General features: G+C 44.0%; 1 protein-coding gene across 11 annotated transcripts in view; it reads left to right on the top strand.

Moving 5' to 3' along the window:
* FRY (FRY microtubule binding protein) overlaps window positions 1-24,729 on the top strand; it is a 401,382-nt gene that overhangs the window by 361,099 nt on the left and 15,554 nt on the right. For 8 of the 11 annotated variants that reach the window (XM_064269940.1, XM_064269932.1, XM_064269934.1 and 5 more), the window contains 5 exons: window positions 3,431-3,597; window positions 5,667-5,856; window positions 15,402-15,551; window positions 17,335-17,433; window positions 22,646-22,729. In XM_064269940.1, the coding sequence (XP_064126010.1) occupies window positions 3,431-3,597; window positions 5,667-5,856; window positions 15,402-15,551; window positions 17,335-17,433; window positions 22,646-22,729 (690 nt within the window). The other 3 variants (XM_064269939.1, XM_064269938.1, XM_064269933.1) reach the window with 3 other exon arrangements.

The raw sequence follows: 24,729 nt of genomic DNA, 5'->3' as shown, positions 1-24,729 counted from the left end.
ATTTGTCCATTGATTTGACTCTCGCCTCACAGTGCATACTACAGGAATTTTCAATGTCAATCACAGCATCATGCTGGATTTGCACAAAACCATTCTAGTCAGGCATTCTGAGAGGAAAAGTGCTGAATGGATGTAATTTTCTTATTTTAAAAGGTTGGCTTAATAAATAACAGATTGACTCACAAAAAAATAAAGGATATCACCCATGAGTACTGTGCTCCTTTAAAAAATCACATATATGAGGCCAAACGGTCAACAATTACTTAGAACAAAGATGAGGATGTAAGGGGGCAGGGAAACTAGATTAATGGCAACAGAACAACCAGAATGAAATTTGAGAATGCTCAAGCATTGTGAAGAATGTGACCAGTGTCACTGAACAATTTGCGTAGAAGTTATTGAATGGGAACCTAAACTGCTGTGTAAACCTTCACCGAAAACACAATTAAAAAAGATCAATATATATCTCACTTATATTTATCAAAATTACCAGGAATTATCCTGCCCACAAAACTATGCACTCACACTCTATATCCCACATCTCTGTCTATCACACAGAATTTATTTTCTTACGTCAGAACTACCCAAGTAAGCTCTCACTGTTAGGACAGGGTAAAGCTCTCTTTATCCTGGGCTTGGTTCTGCTTACGTAAGTTTGAAAGAGAATAAAGTAGAAAAAATAGTATCTAGAAGTATTTTCCTTCTGATACTTATAATGGAAAAAAATATTCTACAGATTGTTCTTTATTGTTTTTCGGCACACTAAAAACAGATCTGAGATCTGGGAAAACCTGCGTAATTTAAAGCAAACACAACCACCAAATTGTAATGATGTAAAAATGTTGAAACTTAAGGAAAAATTATTTGTAAGACTGCCCTGTTGCAACGGAACTGTGATCAAGAGTCTGAGAGTTAGCCTCGTCCTTTTTTTTAGCCCCCCAGAAAGGGGGGCGGGCAGGAAGACAACTTGTCTGTGGTTAAAATACCGGAATCCTAAGATGAAGAAATTAAACGCCCCGGAAAGGACATCACAAAATAAACATGAAGTCGTTAGCATTCACTGCCTCTGACTCCCGATACAGTCGTTTTCTCCATTTTTCTGTGTTGAATGCTGAGCTGTGTAGATTTCTCATAGAAGGCCCGACCTAAGAGGTCATATTTTTATGGACTCAGACTGAAGTCATGTAATCCTACCAAGGAAAGGCTGAGTCTCGTTTCTGAAACACTTTCCCTGTTTTTCACATGAGCTGGGTTTCTGCAGTGTTTTTAATACATCTGTGATGTTAGGAAGATAAACTAAAAGGCATTTTTATAAGAATTCAGCCCTCCCTTCAGAGATTGCGTTTATGTACAAAAATAACCTAACCCAGTGACCGGGAGCAGGCTCGCTGGCACCATGCTCGTCTTAAAAGGCAGGAGGAAGCAGATATAGATAAGCCTCCGAAGCTCAGTATTTAAGGGCAGTTTCTTCAAAGACCTCTGACAAATGCCATTTCCCTGACATATCTAACATTCCACTTAATTACCCTATTATTAATCCTAAATGGGTGGCCAGATGTTAAGGCATGATAATGCACTAATTCATTTATGTTTCTCTTTTGCCTGGGTTTTGTGTTTGTTTTAAGAAAATGATTCACTGAGGCATGTACGTGTATTTTCTGCCTCTCCTCTTCTGAACTGTACTGTGCCGCCTTCCTTCCTCTGCAAAGAACAGTCAGTCCTCCAGCTGATTTCCCCTGGCCTGGGCTCAATCCCAGCCTCTCTCCCATTTTACTTGCTTTGTCTCTTTCCTGCCCTCACTGATCCCCGCGCTGCCTGCTGCAGAGCGTTTCCTTTTGCTGCTCAGTGCACATTTTCAAACAAGGTGAGAGCAGCCACTCAAAGCTGTTATCTTCAAGGGATAGTCCCCAGAGTAAAGCATGTGTGTCAATGGATCTTAGAGCATTTTCAGTATGGAAAGACTAGTCAACGTGGCAGGAACCCTGGTGGTGCAGTGGTTAAGTGCTCAGCTGCTAACTGAAAGGTCAGCTGTTGGAACCCACCGGCAGCTCCACCAGAGAAATGACCTGGTGGTCTGCTTCTGTAGAGATTACAGCCTAGGAAACCCTATGGGGCAGTGCTACTCTGTCCTATAGGGTCACTATGAGCCAGAATCAATTCATCAGCACACAACAACAACATCCACATGGGAGGGGCCCCTGGGTAGCACAAACGTTCAAGTGCTCATTGGCTAGCTGTAAGTTTGGTGGTTCAAACCCACCGAGAGGTACCTTGGGAGATAGGACTGGCAATGTGCTTCCAAAAGGTTTTTGGAAAACCCTATGGAGCACAGTTCCACTCTGCACACATGGGGTCTCTATGAGTCAGAATCGACTCGATGGCGACTAACACCAACATCAGCGTGGCCAGCCGTGTGAGTAACAATGGATTAGTCACGCACACTGCGCGTATTTCTGGAGCGTCTGCTACGCCGGCACTGATGATTCTCGTTTCCATAGGTAACAGGTCAGGGGTTCCATGTTGGAGAGGAGAGCTGACTGTGGATGGCCTTGCATTAGAAGGCTGAGGTCATACAATGGGAAGGATTCCGAATCTGAAGCTGGGTTTTTGGTCTCAGCTCCAGCTAGAATTATCTGCCTGATATTAGGCAAGTCTCTTTCCCACAAGAAATATCCATTCCCACATCTGCAAAATGACGATGTTGGATCATGGGCTCTCTATGGCCCTTCCCAAGTTGATCGTTGGGTACCCTGTGAAGCATGGGTCAAATGCGATAGTCACCTGACAGCCCTTTTGGGGACTATTGTAGAAAAGACTGAAAAAAAGATCAGTGCTCTAGAAGATTCCTGAGACCAGGCATAGAGATGGATGATGGATGCTAGAAAACAAAGGTCCTGGTGTCTGTTACTCTAAGGAGTTCAGCCTCTTAATTTTCCTTTAAGGAGCCCTGGTGGCATAACAGTTAAGTGTTCAGCTGCTAATCAAAAGGTCGGCAGTTCGAACCCATCAGCAGCTCTGCGGGAGAGAAGACCTGGCAGACTGCTCCCGTAAAGATTAAAACCATCGCTGTCGAGTCAATTCTGGCTCATCGCAACCCGATAAGACAGAGTAGAGCTGCCCCATAGGGTTTCCAAGTCTGTTAATCTTTACGGAAGCAGATCACCAGGTGTTTTCTGCCAAGGAGCTGCTGAGGGGTTTGAACCACCAATCTTTCAGTTAGCGGCTGAGCGATTACTTCATCACCAGGGCTCCTTTGTAAAGATTACAGCCTAGGAAGCCCTACGGGGCAGTTGTACTCTGTCCTGTAGGTCACTGTGCGTCAGAATCCACTTGAGGCACACACCACCACCATTTTTCCTTTAGTTGAACAGATTATCCTGTACCTGTTGGTAGGTATTGGGGGGATTATGTTCTCTTTCTGTTCTTTCAGGCAGAAGCTGTGCAGGAGGGGGAGGACACCACAGTGCATGACGATGACCTTTCTAGTTCCATCAACGAGCTCCCAGCAACTTTTGAATGCAGTGACAGCCTTAGCCTGGACATGACTGAGGCAGAAGAGAAAGGCGACCGAGCACTGGATCAGTTCACACTTGCAAGGTGATGGTGGAAATGCGTGGAGCCATTACACATGGCACGTTCTGTCGCTTTTACCCTCACACCTGCACTGCTGGGACTGTCTAATAAAGGGGTCCAAGCTGATACATGACTTGGTGGGCTCTCAGCTGGGCTGGAATCGTCCAACCCCAGTGTGGGGCACCATATGGACCCAGGAAAAGATACTCATATAGGAGCTCAGGAAGCCATACTGTTGTTGTTTGTTGTCCTTGAGTTGGCACCAACTCGTGGTGACCTTTTGTATGTAACAGAACAAACCTCGCCCTGTCCTGCACCATCTTCACGACCATTGGTGTGTTTGAGTCCGCTGTGGTGGCTGTCGTATTAGTCCGTCTTATGGAGGGCCTTCCTCATTTTCGTTGACCCTCTACTTAACTAAACAAGTCATCTTTTCTGATGACGTGTCCAAAGTACGCGAGTCAAAGTTGAGCCATGGAGCAGCATAAAAAGCCAAAGAGGGATCTGGGGACATGGCCCAGGCCTTGTAAGCCTGGAAGATAGCAAAATTTGGCAAGCCATGGAAATGAGGAGTTGTTTACATTTTGAGTTGAAAGACCAGAACAAAAGACGCTTTATAAACCAAATACCAACTCTTTCTTAAGTAGGTGGCTTTTAGCCTGATGGCTGATATTTCTGAGACTAGTCTGATACAGTCAGAGAATATGAATAGAAAGAATATATAGCCACTGCCATCGAGTTGTTTCCGACTCATTTATATAAAAATATATAAAGATGAATAAACAAAAACACCATAAAAATTCCGTTGCCACCAAGTCAATGCCAGCTCATTGCGACCTTATAGGACAGAGTAGAACTGCCCCATAGGATTCCCAAGGCTGTAGATCTTTACGGAAGCAGACTGCCACTTCTGCGGGGCAGCTTTCAGTTCAGTTAGCAGCCAAACGCATAACCACTGTGCCACCAAGGCTCCTCAAAAACCCCGCAGGTCAGACTAACGCAGTACCCAGGAGAAATCACAAATAACGGTGCTGCAGCTTTACTGGAGAAGAAAGTCGAGATCCTAAAAATCACTGTTCTGAAAGCTGCAGGTAAGAGCTAAGTAAGAGCTTCTGACGTGGCTAGACAAAAGCCTTCTGACGTGGTGAGCAGTATCTCTCCATCCAAGAAAAAGGAGGTTAGGGCAATACAGAGAAAAGAATCTGACTTTCCACTTTTTATTCATGATCTCTCTTTGCTTCCCAACTCTCTGCCTCTCACCCTACCTGTCTTCTCTCTTGTTGCCTTCTCTCCTACCTTCACTCTTTTCTTCTGGGCATTTACGAATAGTGTTGCTGTTGGGTGCCGTAGACCCCATGTGACAGAGTAGAACTACCCCGTAGGGTTTCCTAGGCTGTCATCTTTAGGGGAGCAGATCGCCAGGTCTTTCTTCCACGGAGCTGCTGTGTGGGTTTGAACTGCCAACCTCTCAGTTAGCCATTGCACCACCAGGGTTCCTTGTTTATGCACATGCATTCATTAGTACTCTCCCTCCGTGAAGGAAAAATTAGAAGATTCTTAATTTTCATTTTTTATAATGAAGAGTAGGAAGAGGAATGAAAGTGCCAAGGCATAGGGCCTGACGTGTTTGTCATCAGAAACCTCATCTAGGAAAGCACAAGACAGTTGCTGAAGGCTAGAAGACATGCCAGAGTCCCTCGGTGGTACACACGGTTAATGCACTTGGCTGCTAGCCAAAAGGTTGCAGGTTCGAGTCCAGCCAGAGGCACCTTGGAAGAAAGACCTGGCAATCTACTTCCAAAAAGTCAGCCATTGGAGACAGTGCTAATCTGACATGGGTTCACAGTGAGCTGGAATGAACCCGATGGCAACTGGTTTTTAAAAGAGATACAGAATCTATATAGAGGAAGTCAGAAATGGAGGAATCACAGAAATCCTAGCGTCATAAAAGAATCTTGGAGACCTTTGAATGAAAGCCAAGTCCCCAAAGCAGATAAGACCTCATGCTGCTGGCTGCGGGTTAGAATGTATTGAACACGAGGAAGGACAACAAGGCCATCCCCTCTTGACACAGTTGTTTTCCTTTTTTCCAGCTTTGGAGAAGGGGACAGGGGTGTCTCCCCACCTCCCTCGCCCTTTTTCTCGGCCATCCTCGCTGCCTTCCAGCCCACGGCCTGTGACGACGCGGAGGAAGCCTGGCGTAGCCACATCAACCAGCTCATGTGTGACTCGGATGGCTCCTGTGCTGTGTACACGTTTCATGTGTTCTCCTCTTTGTTTAAGGTATGGCGCCCACGCGATGTTCGGGGACTCAGTCTCTTAGCGGAGCCAGGGAGCTTCTGATTTAAGCAGGGGGTGCCGTTTTGGTCTGGACTTGTACTGTTTTCTCCCCCCACGTGTTGTTGGTTGCTGTCGAGTCGGTTCCTACTCATGACAACCTGTGTACAACAGAAGGAACCATTGCCGGATCCTGGACCACCCCCGTGACGGCTGGTACACTCAAGTCATTATCGCAACCACTGTGCCAGTTCATCTCGGCGAGGCCCTCTGGTTCCACAGGCCTCCACGTCACCAGACAGCTGTTGGTCTTTCCTGATGACATGTCCAGAGCAATATTCTGTTGTGTCCCACAGGGCTTTCACTGGCTAATTTTCAGAAAAAGATCACCAGGCCTTTTTTCTTAGTCTGTCTTAGTCTGGAAGCTTCACTGAAACCTGTCCACCCAGGGTGACCCTGCTAGTATTTCAAATACCGGAGGCACAGCTACCAGCATCTCAGCCACACACAAGCCACCGCAATACAGCAGACTGGCAGACCGCGGTATCGTGAGCCACCACAATACAGCAGACTGGCAGACCGCGGTATCGTGAGCCACAGCAGTACAGCAGACTGGCAGACCGCGGTATCGTGAGCCACAGCAGTACAGCAGACTGGCAGACCGCGGTATCGTGAGCCACCGCAGTACAGCAGACTGGCAGACCGCGGTATCGTGAGCCACCGCAGTACAGCAGACTGGCAGACCGTGGTATCGTGAGCCACAGCAGTACAGCAGACTGGCAGACCACGGTATCGTGAGCCACCGCAGTACAGCAGACTGGCAGACCACGGTATCGTGAGCCACAGCAGTACAGCAGACTGGCAGACCGCGGTATCGTGAGCCACCGCAGTACAGCAGACTGGCAGACCGCGGTATCGTGAGCCACCGCAGTACAGCAGACTGGCAGACCGCGGTATCGTGAGCCACCGCAATACAGCAGACTGGCAGACCGCGGTATCGTGAGCCACCGCAGTACAGCAGACTGGCAGACCGCGGTATCGTGAGCCACCGCAGTACAGCAGACTGGCAGACCGCGGTATCGTGAGCCACCGCAGTACAGCAGACTGGCAGACCGCGGTATCGTGAGCCACCGCAGTACAGCAGACTGGCAGACCGCGGTATCGTGAGCCACCGCAGTACAGCAGACTGGCAGACCGCGGTATCGTGAGCCACCGCAGTACAGCAGACTGGCAGACCGCGGTATCGTGAGCCACCGCAATACAGCAGACTGGCAGACCGCGGTATCGTGAGCCACCGCAATATAGCAGACTGGCAGACCATGGTATCGTGAGTCAGGGACAGCGATTTGAGTGGACTGAAGGGAAGGGTCTTCTCATCACCAGCAGGGTCAGCGTGGCAGAAGAGAGAGGCAGGAAAATATGGAAACATGTAAAAATGGAAATTAAGTCCATATTAATCAGGTGTTAAAAGGCCCTGATTATTAAGAGACGAGGATACCCCATCAGTACCCAGTACCCAGTGTCACTGAATTATATATGTGGAAATTGCTGAAATGGTGTATCGTGGGCTGTGTGTACTTTCACCAAAGTAAAAACAAAACAAAGCCCTGTGGAGCAGTTCTACTTCATAACACACGGGATCGCCATGAATTGGAATCAACTTGTTGGCAACAAATATGTGTGTGTGTATATATATATGTGTATATATATATATACACACACACACATACACGGGTAAAATGGAAAGTTACCTTCTATTTGTTGAAACTTTTTAAACATATAGCAATGTTAAATTTTATTAAATGTTTTTATTGTCTCAATGGAAATTAGATATTTTTCTGTTAATGTAAATTACATTGATTATCAACTATTAAACCAAATTTGCAGTATTGTTTAAATGTATATACATAAAGAAGTACTGTTTCCAAGTACTTAAAACTTAAAACATCATTTCACAGAAAATAGTGAATATCGCCTATCAGTACTGTGCTACTTTAAAAAAAAAAAAATCACCCATATGAGACCAAATGGTCAACAATGACTTTAAAACAAAGATGAGAATGTTAGGGGGCAGGGAAACTAGATTAATGGAAACAGAACAACCAAAATGGAAATAGTGAGAATGTTCACGCAGTGTGAAGCGTGTAACCAATGTCACTGAACAACTTGTATAGAAATTGTTGAATGGGAACCTAAACTGCCACGTAAACCTTCACCAAAAACAAAATAAAATATTATTTATAAAAAAATCATTGCAACATTTCAGTAGCCGGAGTCGCTTGACTGAATTCTGCTCTGTGATGCACAGTGTGGGGTACAATTCTGGGCGTTGTAGAGTTCTTTTTATGATAGGAGAAAAATGCCTTCTATTTCGTAGCCTTTAGGATCACAACCGTAAATCTCTGAGGTTACCTATTAATCCGTTATCCCTACAGAGTAGGGGAGCAGACAAACCTGTAATCCTCTGCATTAAATAATTTCAAATTCAGGGAGCCAGAGTTTTAGTTTATATGAGGGCAAACCCTGCTTTTGAGCCTCAGGCCCTTTGTACATTTTGGGAGCGTTCTATACCAGTAGTGCTGTTGGCTACGGTTTCTCACTTGGAGTCTTATTTGGGCTGCGGTCCCTCAACGTCTTCACTTTACTTTTAGTGAAAACTCTTAGAAAGTCGAATAGACAAAGTAAGGCCATGCCTGGGATTACCTGGGGGTGGGAGGGAGCATTAGGCTTATGACAGAAAATAACCAACTGCTAAAAGGGTTCCAGAAATGCTTTAACATTAAGCCAGTGTCTTAGTTCCCTAGTGCTGCTGTAATAGAAATACCACAAGTGGGGGGCTTTAACAAAGAGAGATTTATTTTCTCACAGTTTACCCCTTAACCCATTGCCATTGAATCGATTCCAACTCATAGCAACCCCATAGGACAAAGTAGAACTGCCCCACAGGGTTTCCAAGGAGCAGCTGGTGGATTTGAACTGCCAACCTCTTGATTAGCAGCCACAGCTCTTAACCACTGGGAAGTCCAAATTCATGGCACCTGCTCAAGGGGAAGGCTTTCTGTCTGTCAGCTCTGGGGGAGGCCCTTGTCTCTTTTCAGCTTCCGTTTGTCGCTTTCTTGACAGGTATCTTTCCCCTCTGTCTATGCTTCCTTCTCTCTGCCTAACCTGCTCTTTTTCTATCTCAAAGGTATTGATGGGTTTAAAACACACCCTACACTGATATGGCCTCCTTAACATAACAAGAAAGCCCTGTTCCCAAATGGGATTCTATCCACAATATACCAAACTGACCCATTGCTGTTGAGTTGATTCCAACTCATAGCAACCCCAGAGGACAGAGTAGAACTGCCCCATAGTGTTTCCAAGGAGCGGCTGGTGGTTTCGAACTGCCGGCCTTTTGGTTAGCAGCCAAACTCCTAACCACTATGCTACCAGGGCTCTATCCACAAGTATAGGGGTTTAGAATTTAAAATATGTGTTTTTGGAAGACACAATTTAATCCATAACAGTCAAGTTAGGCTCCTCTCAGCCCCCTTAGGACGGGCTCCTCTCGGCCCTGCCGTCTGTTGTCACCAACTCAGCTGCTGGGCCCCTTCCAGGCCTCACTCTGTCTTCAATGTTACAGCCCTTGATCCCTATTGCAGCTCTTTTAGGTGGTTCCTAGCCTCCTGTCTCTCTCTCTGCTTCTCTCTTTTCTCTTCTCGCTTCATTCTGCTTCTTCTGCTGCTTCTCTTCTTGCGTCTTCCTGTCTGAAAAACGTCGGTGGGGTTGGCTGCATAGATACACAACTCCTTGCCAATTTCAAAGCACGGCCCCTCCCAACAAGGCCACAGACTGACCAATCCCCCTCAGTAGGTCATAGATACTTCATTTGCATAGTAGGCTACAACTCACCTCATTTACAAGGTCTATTGACCAATCCCTGCAAGGTGCATGCTAATCACAGAGCAGGCTGCGGCCCAGAACCAGACAAAAAGTATCCAACCAAGTTGTTTACAGTGTACCCAGGAAATGTAACAAGCCCTCTGGGGTAGAAAACTAGGGCAAAGGTAGCTCCTCAAGGCTGAGAGGGAAAATCTCTCAAGCATTTTCTAGAAAACCAAGGCAAAAGGCACATAGAGGAACACATTTCACCAGTCTCCAGCCCTAACCCTGTGTCCTCCCTGGAAACTCTCTGGCCACTTGGAGAGTCGTACTCAGGCTGCGGGAGAGGAGTCAAGGAGACCAAAGATTAACCTCCTGAGTGATCACACTGTGGCTCACGGAGAGAAACGCCTTCAAAAATCACAGCGGCAGCTTTCGTGCAGAGAGCACCTTCCCCTGAGAGGGACCGAGGGGACCCTGGGCTGGCGAAAGTTCACTTCTGAGATGCTTCTTTCACCCTCAGCAAGGAATCGTGCTCAGTTCTCACAGCCCAGCATCCGGACGGCACAGCAGCTGTGGACGGAGGAAGACAGCAGTGCCACTTAAGATGCAGCCTGAGCTGGGAGGCCGGGCTGGGCAGGGTTCCCCAGGGAGGCATTTGGATGTGGGATTTTTTTTCCATCATTGTATTAGATCAGTCCCCCGGGGAGCTGATCTGCAGTGATAACAACAGCACAAATGTATGCCTCCTCTGTTTATGTTTAACAGTATATTTAGCCCTGAGAGCTTTCTCAGCCCCCATCAAATGCCGTGTGATTGAGAACAATGCTGGGAGTAAACTAGATATTAATAATAGTTACTGGAGCTCCTGGGAGTAAACTAGATATTAATAATAGTTACTGGAGCTCATTGTTTTTGTCAGGGGTGCCACGTCCATTCAGTGGGGAAAGAATAGTCTCTTTGTGACTACAAGGACCCTAGAGGTCATGGTCCCCAGACCTTCTGTTAGCCCAAGACAGGAACCATTCCCAAAGCCAACTCTTCAGACAGGGATTGGACTGGACTATAAGATCAAAAATGATACTGGTGAAGAGTGGCTTCTTGGATCAAGTAGACACATGAGACTATGTGGGCAGCTCCTGTCTGGAGGGGAGATGAGAGGGCAGAGGGGGTCAAGAAGCTGGCCGAATGGACAGAAAATAGAGAGTGGAGAGGAGGAGCGTGCTGTCTCCTTAGGCGGAGAGCAGCTGGGAGTATATAGCAACGTGTATAAATTTTTGTATGAGAGACTGACTTGATTTATAAACTTTCACTTAAAGCACAATAAAAATTAAAAAAACAAAAAAAAGAATGGTCTCTTTGATAAATGGTGCTGGGACAACTGGATCTCTCCAGGCGAAAGGATGAAGCTGGACCCTTACTTCACCCCATTTGTGAAAATTAACTGAAAATGGATCATGACCTCTATATAAGAAGTAAAGAATATAAGAACTGAAACCCTAAAGCTCTTGGAAGAAAACGTCAGGATGAAACCTCGAGACCTTGTTTTTAACAATGGATTCTTAGACATGACACCAAAAACATAGGCAGCAAAAGAAGAAATAGGTAAATTAGACTTCGTCAAAATTAAAACCTTTTGTACATCAAAGGACTTTATCGACAAGTGAAGAGAACCTACAGAACAGGAGAAAATATTTGGGAGCCATATCTCCTGGATATATAAAAAGCAAAGAACTCATACCACTCAACAACAAAAAAACAAACAACTCAATCAAAACGTGGGCAAAAGACCTGAATAGACACATCTGCAAAGACGAAATACGAATGACCAATAAGCACAAGAGAAGATGCTGAACATCACTAGTCTTCAGGGAAATGAAAACCACAAGGAGATACCACTTCACACCCACTAGGATGATTATTCTCGGAAAAACAAAAAATAACAAGTGTTGGCAAGGATGCGGAGAAATTAGAACCTGAGTCCATTGGTGGTGGGAATGTAAAATGGTAACATCACTATGGAAAAGTCTGGCAGTTCTTCAAGAAGTTCAGCATAGAATTACACGTGACCCAGCAATACCACTCGCAGGTATGTGTCCAAGTGACCTGAAGGGACTTATGCAAATACTGTACACCCACCTTCACTGCAGCGTGATAAACAATAGCCAAAAGGTGTAAACAACCCAAGTGTCCATCAACAGATGAGTGGATAAACAAAATGTAGCCCATAGATGCAATGGAATATCCTTCAGCTATAAAGAGAAATGAAATTCTGATACATGCTATGACATGGACAAACCTTGAAATCATTATACACAGTGAAATAAGTCAGACACAAGACAACAAATATTATCTGATCCCACTTACATGAAATATCTAAATTAGGTAAATACGTAGAGACAAAAGTTTACTAGTGGTTAGCAGGGGCCCTGGTGGCAGAAATGGTTAAGTGCTCAGCCGCTAACCAAAAGGTTGGCAGTTTGAACCTACCCAGTGTCTCCAGGGGAGAAAAAGCTGACAGTTTGCTCCTGTGAAGATTACTGCCTAGAAAACCGTATGGGGCAGTTCTACTCTGTCACACAGGGTCACTAGGAATTGGAACCAGTCCAAGAGCACCTAGCCACAACAAATACTGCCTGCCTTTATATGGCCTGTCACTGGCACAACCAGCTTTCTCAGTACAATGTGTTACAAACCCAGGTTTCACCTTATCTTTCTGTAAGATGGGGAGAACCCCAAACTATTTGGGGGACACGAATCCTAGTCTCGGTTATGCCACCCAACAAGCTATGTGATGCTTGACATGGCATTTCATCCCTCTGGTTCCTTTCAGCTCTAACATTCTGTCATTTTGTGTATTTTTTTCAATTGCACATGCAACTAACAACACCATAGAGATGTACGTATATTGTTCATTCTACCACAATTCTCAGATGCATTAAATAAAACATAAATAACATGCGACATGGTGGGCTTTTTTCTAATGTGACTTATAAAGAACCGGCAGGTGTTTGGGGGGCATGTTAATTTCCCCCATAAATGGGTACATAGTATTTCTTATGGATTTGGTTCTATTACTCAGAAGGTATAATGTCTATTTGGGAAAAGCCAACGCCAAGAATTGGAATTATTTTTTATTAAATACTTTGCACATTTTGTTAACAGTCTGGTGCGCTGGAAAGTTTAGGGGCAAAACTGTCCTCATTTTGGCACTTGAGATAGGCACAGTGAATCTGATTCTTCCTAATTATGATTTGTTTCTCAGGCAGTGTGGAAGGGACAGTAACTTATAGATTCATGGGAGAAATGTGGACTTGGGATCAGCGTCACCCTTCCCCTACACTCACTAACTACGTGACCTTAACGAAGGAGTCATTTAACCTGTCTTCACTTATTTAGGTGAAAATACACACAATAAAACATGCACCTGTTCAACAATTTCTCCGTGTACAGTTTGTCGACAGTGGTTGCAGTCTTCGCTTTGTGTCCCCTTCTCCCTGTCTCTGCCCCTGTTATTTCACTTTCTTCCCCTTAAAGTTCTCATCTGTGCTTTAGAGTTACTTCTGTCATTTCAATCTCGTAGAGGTAATTCTTCAATAGGGTGCAATGCAAGACAAACCTTCTTTATTGAGCTAAATTGTTTAAAGACGACCTCACGGGATAGTTTCGGCCCAAGGTTCAAACGTTGTTTGCAGGCAATAGATTTGGGGGTCCCTCAAATCTTAATGTGTCCGGTTAGTCTGGTTTCCGATAAGAATTTGAAGTTCCATTCTTCAAGTTTCCTCCTTTTGATCAAGATCCATCTATTGAGTCGCTGATCAGAACATTCGTGGAAAAGGAGACAGTAGTTCATGGAGGCAGTCAGACCTGCAGACCATTTCCTTCTCCAATTCTTGGCTCCGCTTCTTCCTCTGGTGCTCCAGGCGCATTTAACTTCTCTTAACCTGGGTTTCTTCCTCGTGATGTGAGGATTAATGAGTTGACATATGTAAAGCTGTAGAAGGAAATCTGGTACATCGTAGACTCCCGATCAGACACGTTCTGAGAAGAAGATACTATTACAGGTCCCAGGTAACATAAAAGGAGCCCTGGTGGTGCAGTTGTTAAGCCCTTGGCAGCTAACTGAAACATTGTCCGTTCAAAGCCACCTGTCGTTCTGCAGGCGAAAGACCTGGAGATCTGCTCCCGTGAAGATTACAGCCTAGGAAACCCTGTGGGGCAGTTCTATTCTGTCACATGGGATTGCTGTAAGTTGGAATTGACTCGACGGCACCTAACAACAAGTAGCATTTATTATATTATTCTTAAAAAAAAAAAACTCTTGCCATCGAGTCGATTCTGATTCATAGCACCCCTACGGGACAGAGTAGAACTGCCCCATAGGGCTTCCAATGAGCAGCTGTTGGATTTGAACTGCTGACCTCTTGGTTAGCACCCAAGCTCTTAACCAGTGTGCTACCAGGGCTCCAGATGGCACTCTTTCAGTGCCGTGTCTCTGAGAACACTCATCTTGGAAACCAAACAAGGGTGACATCTCTTCGCTTTTTCCTGCCACCCACATGGAATGATCTCAGGACCTTCTCAATGATCTGACAAACAGGCTAGAAGGACTCCAGCTGCTGAGCAGTGCTGACTATCAGCCAGAAAAAAACAGCATTTTTAAATGGATTCTATAACCTTGTGAAGAATGTAACCAATGTCACTGAACAACTTGTGTAGGAATTGTTGAATGGGAGCCTAAACTGGTGTGTAAGACTTCATCAAAAACACAATAAAATATTATTTAACAATAACAACAAAAAAATATTCTACAACCATCCACACGATTGGAAATGACATTTTAGGAACCAATTTGTCCACACTGGGTGATTGTTCAGTTGATTTAAGACAAACATTCCCTCCATCCTCCTCTTCGTCCTACCCAGAGGACCTGTACCCTTTTGATGTTTTTATAAAGATTAGAAAATCTTTTTTTTCCTAATATGTAAATTAAAACTTGGTCTTTACATTGATCAAAGATTCTATAGCAGAATCCTGATCAAAAGGAGGGAAATATAGAACCTAATTCCAAATTCTCATGGAATCCAGACTTTCTGGAGCCATTAGGGCTGGATGACCCCCAAAACTATTGCTTTGAGGTAATCCTTAAATCTTAAAACTTAAGCCAAAAATATCCCCCGAAGTCTTCTTCAAATGAAATAATAGTTCAACTTAATTGGTAAAAAAATGTCTGTCTTGAGCATTGTGCTGTTTTAAAGAACTATATGGGATCCGACTGGTAACAGTGACTTGAAAGGTTAGATAGGAAGCTCAGGGGCAGTGAGTTTATGTCAGTGGGGGAGGAAGAGTTCAGCAACGGAGGGTGAGAATGGTTTCGCCACTTGAAGACTGTAATCAGTGTCACTGAATTATACACGTAGAAACTGTTGAATTGGTGTATGTTCTGCTGTGTATATTTTCAACAACAACAAAAAAACAGATTCTATGAGCATCCACACATTCAGAAATGACATTTTAGAAACAATCTTTGTGCACAACTACATGAACTTTTATCACTCTGTCCTCCTCCTACTACCCAGAGGCCCCATGCCCATTTGATATTTTTACAAAGATTAGAAAGTTGGTTTTTCTCTACTATGTTAAGTTAAAACTTGGCCTTTACAAATGGTCTTTATTTTGCCTTCCAGAATATTCAGAAGAGGTTCTGCTTCCTAACCTGCGATGCAGCCAGTTACCTGGGAGATAACCTCCGTGGAATTGGATCCAAGTTTGTCAGCTCCTCCCAGATGCTCACCTCCTGTTCTGAGTGCCCCACTCTTTTTGTGGACGCTGAGACTGTGAGTATCCCCAGTCCTGCTCCAGCCATGGTAGCCCGTCCAGCTGATAGTGTGCAGTTTCCGAGTAACCTGGTTGGGTTGTGTTGTTTTAAACACGCCCCAGTGTTTGTGAGCAGCGCTGGGTTGTGATATGTCTCCTAAAGATTGTGATGTGACTCCTCCCAGTCTGCAGAGTAAATGTTGCACATCACAGCCCAGACCAAGGAAAAAGCCATTTCAGAAAGCAGAAGAAAATTCCACCTCTGTACCTGCTCCACGTGCTTGGCACCTCTCTCTGGTGGCTTTGTCTTTGACAGCTGTGAACATTGTAGGAGAACCACTCAGTCAACCTGGCCAACCCCTACTCTCCCAGATTGGCCAGCTAGAGACACATGTCACTACTTCCCCCAACCCCAAGTCCCAAATAGAATTACTGGTTGCCCTTTGGATTCGAAGGATGAATGATGAATTTTAAAAGGTGGAGAAAATAGTCTCTGGCTGACAGTTGAATCAGGGCGTTATGAGTCAGGACCTGTAACTCTGCAAGGCTGACTAGCTCTTAGAGAGCAGGACTTGTATGTTACCGTTTTCTACCCCACCTCCTCCATGCACATCACAGAACAGCATGTTTGCCGAGTGGTTGCCAAGGTTTGGAGGCACCGAGGACGTGCTTTCATTTTAAAAGTCTCTCAGAAGTCGGTCTTCTCAAGACCTTGATGGGTGGTTCCGGCTGCCTTGTAGCAAAGAATGCAACATGAAAAATCATTCTATTTTAAATTATTTGAATTATAGCTTAAATTCAAAATCACTCCGAAGGCCTCTTTGGAGGTTGTCTGCCCACTACCGTATTTTTCCCAAATAACACACCCATGTAAATAATGCATGGAAATGATAAAATTACATAAACGGCTCTGGAATAGCTCACCCATGCATATACCAGGCATGTCTGGAGACACTTCCATAAGTGATTTTCACCCCCATTCACCTGTCCTCCCGTATTACAGGTAAATCATATTGTCCTGTTCATTTTATTTCATTCTGTTTCTTTTCTCTCATCTCTTGCTTATGTGTATAAAAATAGTCCAAAATTGTTACTTTTGATCATAATTGTATAATAAAGTTATAAACCATGGTCATGAAGTCATGGATCGAGTCTGGTTGTCCCCCGGTAATTAGAAAATAAACAATCGAAACTGTGCGTTTGTTTCTATTCACTTAATTTAAGTTGATAATTATGGCGCATTAGCTCAACAGTTGAATTTGAAAACCTTATCAGATGTTCTTAGGAAACCATTAGGTTCTGTTAGGTCTGCTTATTTCGGAGTTTGATTATATCTTCTTCGTGTCAGTTGAAGTCAGCAACATGTAAAAAGAACAGGCAAAGAACGCTTACAAAAATAACGTGTGGGGGGTCACACGGTTGGCAAAAAACATGTAACACATGCATTAATTGGGAAAAAATACAGTACTTGAGTATTATTAGATAAAGATAATATAACAGAGTTCATACATAAAAGAGGTATCAGACCTTAATGTGGTCTTCTATGGAATACTTGCGAAGGCTTACGTGTCTATACTGATACGAGAAAAACCCGACACTTCCGTAGGATGCTTGTATTAGCAAGCGAGCAGTACAGTTGCAGCTGACAGTAAAGCAAAACAACAGATTTCACAGCTTATTGAAAGGGATACGGCAGCCACCCCTTTACATCACCTTGAAATGCCCTTCTCATTTCCGTGTAGCCACGCCTTTGTGCTGGTGTCTCGCTAGAGGTTTTAACACAAATTATTTTCCTGTCTTTAGCTCCTTTCCTGTGGACTTCTGGACAAGCTCAAGTTCAGTGTCTTAGAATTGCAAGAATATTTGGATACCTACAACAGCAGAAAAGAGGCCACTCTCTCAGTAAGCTTTTGTGTTTCTATGCCTGTGCACGCGGTTAGAACCCAGTGAAGCCAGCCACTGAGGGTTCTGGGGAGATGTTGTGATTAACCTAAGACAAGACCTTTTGGGAACAGAAGAGAGACTTTCTCTTTTCCCCTGTTAGGGATTACAATTCCACTTTAATGGTGGGTGAACTGCCGTAGTATCACTTATATAAGTGCTATCTACCAAAAAAAAATTTTTTCAGCTTTCACTTTTTTTTCTTAATTTTTTTTATATGAGCGAAAGTATACACAGCCAAAGATACACCATTTGAACAATTTCTACATGTACGATTCAGTGACACTGGCTACATTCTTCAAGTTGTGCCACCATTCTCACTATCCTTTTCCACATTATTGTACCCTTATTACCTTAAACTCACTGCTCCCTAAGCTTCCTGTCCAGCCTTTGGAGTAGCTGTTGTCAGTCTGATTTCACCTAGATAATTCTTTAAAAGACCACAATGCTCAAGGTAGATACACTTTACTAATTAAGATAAGCTAACTATTTTTTGGTCAAGGAAGACTTCAGGGGATAGTTTTGGTTTAAAGTTTAAAGATTATTTCAGGGCAATAGTTTCTGGTTGCCTCCATGAACAATTGCCTTCTTTGCCATGAGACCAGAAGAACTAGATGGTACCTGGCTACCATTACTGAAAGTTTTGAGCAAAGATTCTATAGAAGAATCGTAATCAAAAGGGGGGAAATGCAGAACAAAATTTCAAATTCTTGATGGAATCCAGACATTCTGAAGTCATGTTGGCTAGATGAACCCTGAGTTTTCACTTTTAATCCCTTATTGTCCCCGCCAAGAAATCAGAAAAAGTGGGCATCAGCTGACTATGTCCTTTTTCAATTTGTATTTTCTCAAATATTTGAGATGTTTGATTACTTCCTTCCAGGGTTAGCCAAACCCAAAGCTAGTTGTTCTGGATCTTACCACTCTCCTCTTCTTAACCACTCCTGGTAGCTGTTTCTCCTGTCCCCATGGCTTTTGTTGGCTTTTGTATATGCTGTTTATTTTTTTCTTCCTTCGTAGATCTAGACTGTAAAATGTTAGAGACAGATGTGACCTAGACCAATGTCATCGATTGAATTGTGTCCACCAAAATATAGTCAACTTCGTTAGGCCATGATTCCCAGTATTGTGTGGTTGTCCTCCATTTTGTGATTGTAATTTTATGTTAAAGAGGATTCGGGTAGGATTGTAACACCCTTACTAAGGTCATATCCCTGATCCAATATAAACAGAGTTTCCTTGGAATGTAGCCTGCACCACCTTCTATCTTACAAGAGATAAAAGGAAAGGGAAGCAAGCAAAGAGTGGGGACTTCATACCACCAAGAAAGCAGTGCCGAGAGCAGAGCGCATCCTTCCGACCCGAGTTTCCTGCGTGGAGAAGTTCCTAGTCCAGGGGAAGATTGATGACAGGGAACCTTCCTCTATAGTCGACAGAGAAAGCCTTACCCTGGAGCTGATGCCCTGAATTTGGACTTCTAGTCTACTAGACTGTGAGAGAATAAACTTCTGTTTGTTAAAGCCATCCACTTCTGTTACAGCAGCACTAGATGACTAAGACAACCACCATCCATTCAAACCCCCTGGTTTCCAACAAATGGATAGTTTGAGAGCTCGAGTGATTCAATAGTAACAATAATTGTATGTAATATGTGTTGAACACTTAGTACAATATCCCAAATACTACAAAAAGAACATGGGTTTTCAAGTCAGATGAACTTCGGTTCAAATCACAGCTCAGTTACTTCAAGATGAGAAACCTTCAGATTCATCACCTGTAAGAGTTACAGTAATGATTAATTTTCAGGATTGTTATAAGGAAATGGCAATTATAATAATCATAGCAGGTGTCATTTTCTGAGTTCTTTCCACATGTCAAACAAGCTGGGTTCCTGGGTGGTGCAAACAGCTTGCACTTGGCTACTAACTAAAACGTTAGCGGTTCAAGCACACACCACCATGCCATGGAAGAAAGGCCTGGCAATCTACTTCTGTAAAGATCACAGCCAAGAAAAACGTGTGGAGCACGGTTCTCCTCTGTAACACGTGAGGTCTCCATGAGTCAGAATTGACTCGATGGCAATGGGTTTTGGGTTTTATTGTTGTTGTTCCAACAACCAAATAAGCGTTTCATATAATTGTCTCATTTAATCCTCACAGCTGTCTTGTGAGTGGCTGTGATTCTCCCCATTAGCTGGGAGGGCAAGAGTGGGATTTAAACCCAGGTCTGTGGGATTCAAATGTCCCTGCTCTTATCCACAACATGACATTACCTTGAAAATAGAAATAATAGGTGTAAATGCCCAGCACAGTGCTGCATCCAGAGCCGACATTCAATGTAAAGGTACTAGTTTTTTATTTGTTCGTGGCTGTGGTTGCTCCTGGCCTTATGGCCTGTCCACAGGTCTGAGCTCTGACATTCCACCATGATGTTCCCTTTGACTTCTGCTCCTAACCCGTTGTTATTGTCTTTTTTTTTTTTAAATAATATTGTGTTTTCGCTGAAAGTTTATACAGCAAATTAGGTTCCCCTTTGACAATTTCTGCACACATTCCTCAGTGACATTAGTTACATTTTTTACAATGTGTCAACATTCTCTTTAATTGCATCTTGGTTGTTCTGTTCCCAGTATTCTAGCTTCCCTGCCCCCTTATCATCTCACTTTCTTTAGATTAATCATTTACCTTTTGGTCTCGTATAGATGGTTTTTTACTGGAGCGCTGTACTCATGGGTAATATCTTTTATATTGTGTGCTAATCTGCTATTTCGCTAAAAGGTGATCTCGGGATAGTTTCAGTTCAGTGTTTAGAGAGTGTCTCAGGGAGTCCTCTAGTCTCAACTGGTCCAGTAATTCTGGACTTTTTAAGAATTTGAGTTCTGTTCCGTGTTTTTCTCCCATTCTATCAGGCGCACCCTTTGTGGCCCTGATCAGAACAATCGGTAGTGGTGGCTGGGCACCACCTAGTTCTTCTGGTCTCAGGGCAGATGAGGCCGTGGCTCATGTAGGCTGTTAGTCCTACAGACTAGTTTCTTCTCTGAGACTTTTGTTTCCTTCTTTTGCTACTGACCACAAGGTTAATAGTTGTATCTTAGGTGGCTGCTCGCAAGCTTTTAAGACCCCAGACACTACTCACCTCACCAGGATGCAGCACGTGAACTGTGTGAACTGTGTTATGCCAAATGACTGAGTTGTCCCGTGAGACTAAGGTCCTAAACCTTCAAACCTAGAACTGTCATTGTTTTCTTGTGTGATCCTTTCATTCTAGTTGGTGAACAAGCCAGTCTTTTCATATCACATACAGATTTCAGTTCTCTAACAGTCATTGCTTTCTAACCAGGGGTTCCTTTTCGCATCTGTGTTAGATGCTATCTTAGAGGCTTAAGCTGGCAGAATCTCTAAGTAAGTGAGCCATCACTATAAGAGCTTTTCTTACAATGAAGTAGACCTGCCCAAAGAAGCCTCTCAACAGAAGTAGGTCAGGTCGTGTTGTCCAAAACGTGGAGCAGATTCCCACTCAGGGCGACCCCGTGTGTGTCCGAGCAGAACTGGGTTCCACAGGGTTTTCATGGAGCAGATTCCCACTCAGGGTGCCCCCATGTGTGTCCGAGCAGAACTGGGCTCCACAGGGTTTTCAGTGGCTGAGTTTTTGGAACTAGATCACCAGACTTTTCTTCTGAGTCACCTCTGGGTGGACTCGAACCACCAACCTTTCAGTTAGCAGCCAAGCACATTAACCATTTTCACAACCCAAAAACCAAACCCATTACCCTCAAGTCAAATCTAACTCCTAGCCACCCTGTAGGACAGAGTGGAACTGCCCCATGGGGTTTCAGTGCTGTAGTCTTTATGGAAGCAGACTGCCACATCTCTCCCCCAGGGAGCGGCTGATGGATTCCAACCACTGACCTTTTTGGTTAGCACCCAAAGGCTTAACCACTGCACCACCAGGGCTCCTCCTTGCACCACCCAGGGCCTCCAAAAACATGATTATATAAGAAAAAGTTTGAAACCACCCAACCTGTAAGAAAATGTTGTTTATATCTCCTAATGTCTATCCTACAGAAGTTTTCTAACCATATATAAATTTGTTTTAATTTATACCTAAACTATGAATGGTCTGGTGAAAACAGTCCCCAGGTGACATATCACAGTGTCGAAATTATATTTTTAAATGACCATCCCCAAACCCCACATTTCTTGATACTTTAATTTCAGACAGTTAACCTCAACCCAAAGAAACAATCCTTTTCTTAAAGTCGCTATAGCAATAATTTCTTTTTCTTCCTTCTCTCTCTCTTCCTTCCTTCCTTCCTTCATTGATTTATTGATTGATTGGAGGCTTAATAAATTTTCCTCAACAGGACGGATGTTAAAAAGTCCTCAGTGCTATGGGGACCATGGTCCTGGGGAACATCTAGCTCAATTGGCATAACATAGTTTATAAAGAAAATGGTCTACATTCTACTTTGGTGAATAGCGTCTGCGGTCTTAAAAGCCTGTGAGCGACCATCTAGGATACTCCACTGGCCTCACCCCTTCAGGAGCAAGGAAGAATGAATTAAACTAAAGATACAAGGGAAAGATTACTCCAAAGGACTAATGGACCACATCCACCACGGCCTCCACCAGACTGAGTTCAGTACAACAAGATGGTGCCCGGCTACCACCACTGACTGCTCTGACAGGGATTGCAATAGAGAGTCCTGGACAGAGCTGGAGGAAAAATGTAGAACAAAATTCTAACTCAAAAAGAAAGACCAGACTTGCTAGCCAGACAGAGACTGGAGAAACTCTGAGAATATGCCCCCTCAGACACCCTTTCAGCTCAGTAATGAGGTCACTCCTGAGGTTCACTCTTCAGCCAAAGATTGAACAGGCTCATGGAACAAAACAAGACTAAAGGGGCACACCAGTCCCGGGGCAGGGACTGGAAGGCAGGAGGGGACAGGAAAGCTGGTAATAGGGAACCCAGGGTTGAGAAGGGAAAGCGTTGACATGTCGTGGGGTTGTTAACCAATGTCATACAACAATGTGTGTACTAACTGTTTGATGAGAAACTAGTTTGTTCTGTAAACCTTCACCTAAAGTACAATAAAAAAAAAAAAAAGGAAAAAAAAGTCCTCAGGCCATCACTGAATTTACTGTGTGTGCGTCTCTTTTTCTGACAACAGTGGCTCGCAAATTGCAAGGCAACATTTGCGGGAGGATCAAGGGATGGAGTGATTACCTGCCAGCCAGGGGACTCGGAAGAAAAGGTAATAAAAGTCTGTGAGAATTTCTCTCTTCTGTGCTCTGACATCATATGTTGGTTTTGACCCGCCCAAGAAGAAAGAACCAGGCAAAGTCATTCATCTCAGACGTTCCCATGAGCCCAAATAGAGTAAGACAGAATGACGTCAAGCCAAGCATGACTGTGTGTTGATGTGAGTTGGGGTTGATTTATTTCTTCTTTTTGGAAAAAAGTATTGGTGTGAGAATAACCTGTTTGCTGGACACTGTCTAATGATACTAACAATAAATTGTTCTTAAGTCAGAATATAAAACCAAATTTCATTCATTCTTCACTTAGCTCCTTCAGTGAAGGAGGTCTTGGTTTATCTTTTAGCAATCACTCTAAAACCAGCTTTTTCATTTAGAGTTCCTTTAACTACGCACCTTGAAAGAGGTTGTTTGTAAGTGTCGGCCATACTTGTAAAGCAAATTGGGGAGAAGAGTGTGAGTGGATTAAAGTCGTTCATTCAACAGTTGTGAGTGAGTACCTTCTCTATGGCCCATATATACCATGGATACACAGTGAACAACAGACAGAGCCTCTGCCCTCACACAGCTTCTGGGCTTGCCACAGAGGCAAACGTTAATCAAAAGATCATACAGGTATAAACCACAACGAGTACCAGGAAAGAAAGGCAAGAACAGTAAGCTATAAGAGCATATGGCAGGAGACCAAGACCCAATTCTGGGAAGGGTTCTCTGTGGAAGTGCCATTGAAGCTGACATCTAAAATACAAGCTAGAGTTAAGGAAGTGAAGCGGGGTGGGTGGAGAGCCTGTGCAAATGCCCTGAGGCAGGAGAGAACCTGCCCTTTTGCAAGAGCTCCATGTAGCCAGTACAGAAAGTCGATAAGGAGAAAAATTTAACAAGAGTGTGGAGAAGCTGGCAGAAGCCAGACTATGCCGGGCTTGGGTGTTTATCTTAGCAATTGTAGCTCTTAACCACTGCACTACCAGGACTCCATCTTAGCAGCAATAGCAAGCAATTGAAGGGTTTTAACAGGAGTTTATGATTAAATTAAGGAGCCCTGGTGGTGCAGTGGTTAAGCACTAGGCTGCTAACCAAAAGGCTGGTGGTTCAAAGCCACTCAGCAGATCTTCAGGAGTAAGACCTGGCGATCTGCTCCCATAACAATCACAGCCTAGGAAACCCTATGGGGCAGTTATGAGTCGAAGCTGACTCAGCGGCACCCAACAGCAACAATTGTTATTGAAGTTTTCAGTCTGAGAGTAGCTGTCTGTGCCATGACGAGTCACCCAGTGAGCCCCTGGATTGTTTTCGTGAAGGAAGCAGAAAGACTGGACGCGAAAATGACCAGGCTGAGAAATAGCTAGATGGAGTATTGAGGTGAGACTGACGTTTCCAGTTGCTGCCTTTTTGAGGACATAGGTTTATATTCCACTTTATGGTTTACAGGGAGCTTTCTTATCCTTGGAGTCATTTCATTCTCCCTGCTCTATAGATGAGGAAAGGAGCCATGGTGATGCAGTGGTTAAGTGCTCAGCTTCGACCCAAAAAGTCAGTGGTTTGAACCTGTCATCTCTTTTTCTGGAGAAAGATGTGGCAGCCTGCTTCCGTAAAGATTTACACTCTTGGAAACCCTATGGGGCAGTTCTGCTCTGTCCTGTAGGATCGCTATGAGTGAGAATCACCTTGATGACAATGGGTTTGGTTTTGGTTTTACAGATGAGGACATTCATCCAAGGATACACGGCTGATTAGTGAAAGGCAGAACTATAGCGTGGCCAGAAAGTCTGGAACATGGCAAATACACATTTCAATTTTAAAATAGGTGTTTCTATTGTGCTTATAATTTTATCTGTTGAGTTATTTTCTTTGGCTAGTTGCTCCTTTTTTTTCCTAGTTCTTCTCCATCTTCCTTGAACCAAGCTTTCCCTTGTTTGTGCTTTTACTTCTCACCTCTTGTTTATTCTTTCTCATTTCTTCCTCACCCGCCTCTTCCTGTCTTCCCTTGCTTCTCATC

This window comes from Loxodonta africana, chromosome 17, assembly GCF_030014295.1.
Source record: "Loxodonta africana isolate mLoxAfr1 chromosome 17, mLoxAfr1.hap2, whole genome shotgun sequence".
NCBI classification, from domain to species: Eukaryota; Metazoa; Chordata; class Mammalia; order Proboscidea; family Elephantidae; genus Loxodonta; species Loxodonta africana.
This window is presented reverse-complemented; position numbering and strand designations above follow the sequence as displayed.